Genomic DNA, 9179 nt, shown 5'->3' with positions numbered 1-9179 from the left:
TTCCTAGCCAAGAAAATATTATAAGTAAACTTTTGTGTAGTACCACAGAATTTTTAAAGCTAATCCAGGTACTGTAGTGGGGCATTGGCCATAAGGATGCTTTAGTCCGCCAGGCTCCAAGCAGTCTTCCTCTTACACTCTGAAATCAAATGAAATAAGGACAACTGCACAGGTGGAGATTGCCTCGGAATGCTGTGGAAGAAACCAAAACAAGGATTATGATTCCATCCTTTGAGTTCAAAGACCTTCATCAACTCATTCACGACGGCTCAATCACCTCACCTTTGCGCAGACATCAAAGTGGTTGGGAAGGTGTCCTGCCTAACTTAACCACCTTCGTATGATACCGAGTATTTCTGGGACTTCTTCCATCCTTGTCTCCCCTTCAGTGTCCACAGAGGAAACCCCCATTGGCACTTGGCATATGCACACAAAACATTTTATGTTCAATAATTTGAACTTTAGTTTTTCTTCCAGACTCGCTATCATTTGCTTTCTCCATGAAGACTGATTTCATAATCACATGTATCCTGCTTTCTCCTTCTTCATCTTTGAATGGGGAATAGATTAACCCTCAGGGTGTTCAACTATTATAATTCTACAGAGAGTTCATGGAATCCTATGCCTCTTAAATCATCACAGTTTAAAACTCTGCCCTTCTGGATACAGGCAGCATTGTTTCTCAGGGTTTAATACACTTTCATATAGCATGTTTTCCTGAATAAAAGCATCAATTACACAGTAATTCTCTATTCCAATAAACTTCCGGATGATGACAATGAGTTTCTCCAAACCAACACTGGAGTTGCAAGCATAGACAAGATGCTAAGAACCAGGAGCCTCCACATGCAAATGCTCTTGACGCAGTTTTTCAATATGTGCTTTATCTGTGGAAGCTTTTCTACCTGGAAAAATATGTGTACAATCACCGTCATGCTTATCAATCAAAAGGCAGTGTCACCACCTCAACTTGGGCAGCACAAGAGTAAGTGTGATTTCAATCTCCAGAAACATAAGCAACTCATGAGATCTCTTCTGTCTAATATGTGACAGGTACTTCATGACAGGGAGTTTGGTTTCAGTCTTTCACATATGCAGCTGCTTTTCTCCACCATTATGACTGGTCATTCATTTTTCTGTGAAGTCTGATCAAAGAAAGGCTGAACTGGAATGGGTGAAACTTTCATTACAAATGAACAGATATTTTCTGAATACTTTTTCACAACAGAGGTTGAACCAAGAATAACCAAAGTGATGTTACACTTTTGTTTCCATTAACCTTCAAAGCTTGAATACAAAATGTCACGCATCTCATGTACTGCCAGCCATTACTTGGGACAAGCAAACAACCTACATCAGGAAACAGCTTCATTATCACATTATTTTTATTGTGAAATCATACATAATTACATGCATGGTTCTCATATACTGACTGTTGCTTTTCTATTTGGAGTACTTGAAACTATTTTGTTGTTGAATATTTTCATTGTTTTCAGGTTTTTAACTTTGATTAATTTTTCTCCTATGTGTCAATATTAATTACAGAAATTGTTCATGCATTGACTTAAAGATGTATTTGTTTTTACTGGAAAGTCTGACTTATAGAGAGAAGGAGAGACAGAGAAAGATCTTCCGTTTGCTGGTTCACTCCCCAGTTGGCTGCAACAGCCAGAACTGAACCCATCTGCAGCCAGGAGCCAGGAGCCTCTTCCAAGGTCTCCCACGTGGCTGCAGGGTCCCAAGTCTTCTGTCCTCTACTGCTTTCCCATTGCTGCTTCTGCTTTTATTTTCAGCTGAATTAACATTAATTTTAAGAAAAAACAGACAACACAGGGAAAATCTGGGAAGACTCTTAAATATTGCAAAGATGCTCAACCTCACTAGAAATTAGAGAAAAGGCAAACAGCTATACAATGATATATCATTATATGTTCACTAAAATGGCTCAAATTATTTATTATAGGCTTTCACACATTACTTATGGAAAGGTAATGCTATCACTTTGGAAAAGTTGCATGTATCCTTAAAGACCTGAAAGTTCTCCTCATCTTGTAAAGGTTAAGTTTCTTCACTACTGTGTATTGTGAAATGGAATTTCACTTGTATTCAAAAAGGCATTCAATGGGGCCCGGTGCCGTGGCCTAGCAGCTAAAGTCCTCGCCTTGAACGTGCCAAGATCCCATATGGATGCCAGTTCTAATCCTGGCAGCAAAACTTCCCATCCAGCTCCCTGCTTGTGGCCTGGGAAAGCAGTCAAGGACGGCCCAAAGCCTTAGGACCCTGCAGCCATGTGGGAGACCTTGAAGAGGTTCCTGGCTCCTAGCTTCGGATTGGCTCAGATCTAGCTGTTGCAGTCACTTGGGGAGTGAATCATCGGACGGAAGATCTTCCTCTCTGTCTCTCCTCCTCTCTGTATATCTGACTTTGTAATGAAAATAAAATAAATCTTTTTTAAAAAAGGCATTCAATGTATCTGACAACAAATTTTTAAAAATCATGTGCTGTACAGAAAGTATTCTTTTGGAAAACCTATTGAATTAGAAAGCTATCTGTTGTGACAAGCTTTGTGGTATAACAGGTTAAGTCTCCTCCTATGATGCCAGCATCCTGCATGGGCCCCAGTTTGTGTCTTGGATGCCCCACATCTGATCCAGAAACCAGCTAATGACCTGGGAAATGTAGTGGAAGTATTTAAGGCTCTCTCACTGTGTGGGAGACCCAAATGAGGCTCCTGACTCTTTTTTGGGGGGGCTGATTCAGCATTGGCCATTGTGGTTATGTTGGGAATTAACCAGTAAATGGAATCTGTCTCTCTATATACATCCCTCAGTTCTTGAAACACCTTCAAACAGATAAATTCAACAGTATTTTTAAAAGGCTGTTATCATACATTAACTAATGCATCAGTACTCTATATCCTGGTTTTCTATTCTGTATTAATTACTACAGGTCTATAATACATTATCCTGTGTAAAAGTCCTCCTGTCTTGATTTCTTTTTCTTTTTTTAAATTTATTTTATTGAAAACTAAGATCATATTTATGGAGAGAAGGAGAAACAAAGATCTTCCATCTGTTGGTTCACTCTCCAATTGGTTGCAATGGCCATAGATGAACCAATATGAAACCAGAAGTCAGGAGCATCTTCTGGCTTTCCTACTGGGTGCAGGGCCCCAAGGCTTTGGGCCATCCTCTACCTTTCCCAGGCCAATAAGTAGGGAGCTGGATGAGAAATAGATTAGCCAGGACACAAACCGGTGCCCATATTGGATCCAAGGTGAGGATTTAGCCATTGAGCCATCTCGCTGGTATCTTGGTTTTCTTTTTCAAGATTAACTCAGTTATTTGGTCCATTCATTTTCATGTAAACTTTAGCATCACGACAGGGTCTGAACAAGATTCAACACTGTACTCACATCAGGGTGCTTCTGAAACCCTGCAGGCCATACCATCACTTTCCTCTCCTACTATGGGAACATTACGTTTCATTCTAGCTGAGAGTTTGCCATTCTCACCCAGATCCTGTGCGGCTCTTCTTCATTACACCCTTCTTGACTTTCCTCTCTGTTATTGAACTGCCTGAAGTCAAAATTATGTCTGTAACGTGCGATCTTTCTTAGTTATAACCTAATTCAAGTGCCCTCTTTGTTGCCATGCAAACCATCATTTGGATGTCTATGGCTCCCTTTTCCTCTCTTGGTTGAAATGTCACCACGCAGTATTAATCGCTGTTTTGGCTTTGTTTCCTTGGTGGACTACCCTAGAATAGTGTTAGCCACATATTTTAGCTGTTTCAATAGATCTTGTCAAAGGCTTTTTTATACACAGGCCTCTGTTCTCTCAACTACTGAGCAATGAGGATGATAATTATTATCTTGTGATCAAAGAAATCAATTGTTGGGATAACTGGGGCAGAAGGACTGGTCCAGAGCTTCTTCCAGCTGATCACAGAAAATCTCAGAGTGATGTGACGTGTGAGAAGGAGCAGGTGTTCCATTGCTGGTCCTAGGATGAGGGACGACCATGTGAGCAGGAGGTGGCCGACTTGAGAGCAGCTCCTCCACAGCTGACAGCCAGAAAGCTGCAGGCAACTCAGCACTAAAGCCTCAAGGAGCTGAATTGTGACAATCACCACCAAGTGAATTTTGGAATGGATTCTTCAGCACTGTGTCTAGAAAGGAACCTACATCTTCCAACATATTCATTCAGTCTTGTGAGATCTCCAGTAAACAATGCAGTCATGAGGTGCCTGGCTGGACCACAGAAGACAATGAGGTAGTGAACTCATGTTGCTGTGTTTGTAGTACTTAAATATGCGGCAATAATGACAGTAGATTCATCATAAAAGTGTAAGTAGTGTTTTTTTTTAATAGACTCACTATGGATATCAAACTAAGTCTGTAAGGTACATGGCAAGGGGTCTCATGCACAATGGACATCCAATCTATGACATGAGTTACTGTTTCAACAAAGGGAATGGTTAGCTTATTATCAAAGCAGAGTAAGAATGGCTTTGATCCTCAACTAGTGTTCAATTGAAAATAAATTATATTCTAATCTATTCTCACCTAGAAACTTAGCTTACAAATAAGCTAAGTTTATGTTAGACTGAGGAAAATATTTTAAAAGTAATATTGATTACTTTGACAAAACAAGAAAATGAATAATACGTTAGAGTTCTTCTGTTACAACCAAAAATACAAAATACATGAGAAATGTCCTGCATGTCTCATAGCAACAGCTGGAAAGGAAGGTGAAACAAACAGTTAAGACCAGGCAAACATCAGGATGGCCATGGGTCCTCGCGGCAGAGACAGCCTAGTAAAGGAAGCTCAGCTAAAAGAACGCAACAATCACTTGTCTGCCGTGTCTCTGCTTACAACTCGCATCCAGGCAGAAATATTCCAAACCTACCTAACGTGCCTGAACCATGACGAAGGGAGACGCGGACTTCAGCCTTAGCTCATCCAAGACTGCATTCTTCAAAAGGATATCAAGGGCCCAGCCTGTGGCCTAGCAGCTAAAGTCCTCGCCTTGAATGCCCCGGGATCCCATATGGGCGCTGGTTCTAATCCTGGCAGCTCCACTTCCCATCCAGCTCCCTGCTTGTGGCCTGGAAAAGCAGTCGAGGATGGCCCAAAGCTTTGGGACCCTGCACCCACGTGGGAGACCTGGAAGAGGTTCCTGGTTCCCAGCTTCGGATTGGCACAGCACCGGCCATTGCGGCCACTTGGGGAGTGAATCATCGGATGGAAGATCTTCCTCTCTGTCTCTCCTCCTCTCTGTATATCTGACTTTGTAATAAAAAATAAATAAATATTTTTAAAAAAAGAATATCAGGACACTATGGTAAACATAAGTAAGGTAAATAGATGCCTATAAACATGGCACAAGTACATGCTACAGGAAAATATATAAAATAGGATGTCTTATCAAAAACCAAGTGTAAATCATATTACTAGAACTGCTAGAGAGTGATAATGAAATAAAATCACAAAGGAAAAAATTCATTCCTGAAAGTTGTAATTTTTTATTATTTCGTGCATTCCACACTCACATATGTATACAATACATATGGCATAATTTTAGTGTGTATGTCATGTAAGTATTCAATCTGATGCATTTTCTCTGTTTTGGGACATAAAGCATTCATCATCCACAGAAACTCAGCCATGGTTCCTATTTGGACCAATGTCTGTCAAACGTTAGTGGCCATGATATCAATATTTCAGTATTTATCATATATTAGTTTTCCTGTTAATAAATACATTGTGAGCTCTGGTGTATGTGAGACTGTGGAGTCTGGAAATAAACCACTGAGCCTGAAATAGCTGTACACTCCTGAAACGTACCTTTTACCAAGATGAAACAGAAAAGAAGTTAACAAGCAAATAAAAAAACAATGGAGTGTTTTAAGTACCTCCAAGGTAGTTTTTAATAAGGAGAGTAAATGTTTGAGATGACCAGGGCAGTAGCTGCTTCAAGGGAAAAGACTCAGCTGCTGCCCTGAGGACAGGACACCTGATCCAACACGTGGACGAGGCATGGGGTGAGCTGGAAGACCGCTCCTGGCACAGACAGAGCCGAAAGGTCAAAGAAAACCTCAAGTCTGACCCAAGGCATCTCTTAGTAAGTTTCCTGGTAGTGTGCACACCATTATAGGGCTATATGTCTCAAAAAGATGATGAGAGAAAGGGGAAAATAGAAATAGAATAGGTTTGAGGGAGAGAGGGCAGGTTAAAGCAGGTTATTGAAAAGCATTTTTTTTTTATTTACTCATCTGAAAGCAGAGAGAATTGTCACTCCCCAAATGGCCACAGCAGCCAAGTCTGAGCAGGCCAGATCAGGGTCTCAAACACTTGTGTCCCCCTCTGATATCCTCCCAGGCATATTAGCATGAAGCTGGATTGGAAACTCACCATTCTGAATTCTAACTGGCACTCTAGTGTGGATGCCAGTGTGGTTGCAAGGGATAGCATAGCTCCTATGACTCAACACCAGCTCCAAGTTAGAGTTTTAGAGTACAATGACGTTGCCTCCAGTCAATTTTCTTTGTTTTATTTACATGGCTCACTACTTTAATTAATAAGGCAAAAGTATATGCTTTGAAGACTATTAACTCACCAGCGAAGAGTCTACTCTTCAAAAGTAATAAGTGTTTTAATATATTCTCAAAAGTAATCATTTGTGTTAACATTCAAATATATTCATAATAAATCACTTCTAGCCAATAATAATCAACTTACTAAAAAATTGAAATATATTCTGCACTTTACGTGTGACTTACAGTAGCAAAATTCTAACAAATTGATACTAACACCAGAATATATGAGAAAATAAAAAACTTATTAAATATCTACTCTGAACATAGAGTTTGGAAAATATGGTGGTTATGTTCTATCAGGATAGTATCATTCATAATAGTTTAGGTTTGAAAAGACTCAAGACCAAATTTGCAGAAAATTGAGGAGACTCAATGTCGCATAAATAAAAACTGAGGTACTGTTAACTTTGTTGCTTAATAGTTTTAATCACATTGCTTGGAATGTAACAAAGGATCTGACATTTTCTGTTTACAAGCCTTCCTAATCAAGAGTTTCTAACAATCTATTCATCTCAGCTTAAAATCTCTCACCTATTAAGTGAAAAACGATAAAATTGTTGTGTACAGACATTGTATGACTCATGAAATAAAAAGAGAATGTAAATTCAAAAGTAGAACTCCCATCAGCCAATCTGGGGTCCTTATGTTTTTTAAAGAACTATATCTCTTTTTTTTTAAGTTAGAATGTTATGTTTTTATTTTTTCATTTTTATTTTTCATGACTAGAAACCAATATGTTCAGTGAAATAAGTCAATCCTAAAAGGACAGATATCATATGTTCTCTCTGACGTATGACAACCTTCATGTGAAATGCAAGATCAAAAGATATATAGGTAAATACGTATATATAAATATTTATCCAGAGAAACTGTAAAAGGAAGGCAAGTATGCCATGAAGTGAAGCTACGTTGCAGTATACATCTCTACTTCTGCACAAAAATGGACTCCCCGTGAAACGTCAATACAACTTGACAATAGAATGCTGAACTTTCTATCAATGTCTGTACTTACAATGTCATTATACACTTCTTCAGCTATAGTACAACTATATCCTACTTTACCAACTTACAAGAAATTTCTTCTTTTCAAAAGTCCTTCTGAATGCATCTTTGACCTCCTTGTTTCTCAGACTATAGATTAGTGGATTCAACATGGGAATCACTGAAGTGTAGAACACCGATACTACTTTGTTGATATCCAAGGAAAAACTAGAGCTCGGACGTACATAGATGAAGAAAAGTGTCCCATAAAGAATGGACACGGCTGTCAGGTGTGACGAGCAGGTGGAGAAGGCTTTGTGACGCCCATCAGCAGAGCGAATCCTCAGGATGGTGATGACAATGTAAATGTAGGAAACCAAGATAATCACTCCACTGAGTACTCCAAGGGCTCCAGCCAAGATAAAAAGTAAAAGCTTATTGACCTGGGTATCTGCACAAGCCAGGGAGAGAACAGGAAGAAGATCACAAAAGAAGTGGTTGATGACATTTGGGCCACAGTAAGGAAGGAGAAAGGTGAAAGTTGAATGAGTGACGGTGCTTATAAGGCCCATGGCATAAGGCCCGGCCACCAACTGCATACACAGTTGCTGAGACATAATGAGTGTGTACAGTAAGGGCTTACAGATGGCCACATACCGATCATATGCCATGGCAGCCAAAAGGAAACATTCGGTCACTACAAACTGACCAAAAAACCACACCTGAGCAGCACAACCCAAGAAAGAAATTACTTTTTTCTCCACAAAGATGTCAGTCAACATCTTAGGACCAATCACAGAAGCCGAGCAGACATCCACAAAAGACAAGTGGCTGAGAAAAAAATACATAGGGGTGTGGAGTCGTGAGTCCTTCCAAATGACAGTGATCATTCCCAGATTTCCCAGAAGAGTGACAAGATAAAAGGCAAGAAACATCAGGAAGAGAACAACCTGGTGCTGGAAATGATTGGTCAATCCCATGAAAAAAAACTCAATCACAGAAGTTTGATTTTCAGAATCCATTTTTCTGATATAATCTGGAGGAAAAAAAACATATTTGTACAATTAATTCACAAGTGAAGGTGTTTTAAGTCTTTATCTGCACTGAACTTCTTTCAAAGTTCCATAGCACAGGTGGACAGCCAACAGCCTTTAGTTCTTCCCTTGCCTTCATTCTAAAATCTCTGCTAATAACCTAGGTGACACTACACCTCAATGACACCTTAGTTTCCTCCCTAATTTTAAGAAATTTTATTTTCACAGAGTCAGAATACTGTATCCGGGCACCTTTCTTAAAATACTTGCATCAAAGTTAAGGATGTTTTAAGAAACATTTCATGGAAAAGTCATTATGTGAATTTAATGCATATATAGATCCCTACTGTGACTCCCAGTGGTAGATAAATAGCTGTTTAGAAATTTAAGTTTCTCACCACTTTCCACATAATCTACAGAAACAGAGAGCCAAATGGTATAAAAGACAATTTCACAAGGGTGATAAAAATAGAGAAGGGTTAAAAGTAGGCTGAAAGAAGAGAATTTGGCTTTGGAAAAAAGAATCAAAGGATGCACCATCATATTCTCTAACATACCCTG

At 39.4% G+C, this 9179-nt stretch overlaps 1 protein-coding gene across 1 annotated transcript; it reads right to left on the bottom strand.

Moving 5' to 3' along the window:
* Window positions 1-7661: 7661 nt before the first annotated feature.
* Window positions 7662-8606, bottom strand: LOC101529287 (olfactory receptor 5G25-like). The gene has a single exon (XM_004585521.2). The coding sequence runs from the start codon at window positions 8604-8606 to the stop codon at window positions 7662-7664; it is 945 nt and encodes a 314-aa protein (XP_004585578.2).
* Window positions 8607-9179: the final 573 nt, after the last annotated feature.

The sequence above is a fragment of the Ochotona princeps genome, chromosome 4, assembly GCF_030435755.1.
Source record: "Ochotona princeps isolate mOchPri1 chromosome 4, mOchPri1.hap1, whole genome shotgun sequence".
NCBI classification, from domain to species: domain Eukaryota; kingdom Metazoa; phylum Chordata; class Mammalia; order Lagomorpha; family Ochotonidae; genus Ochotona; species Ochotona princeps.
The sequence above is the reverse complement of the archived record's forward strand: the minus strand, read 5'-3'. Positions and strand labels throughout refer to the sequence as shown.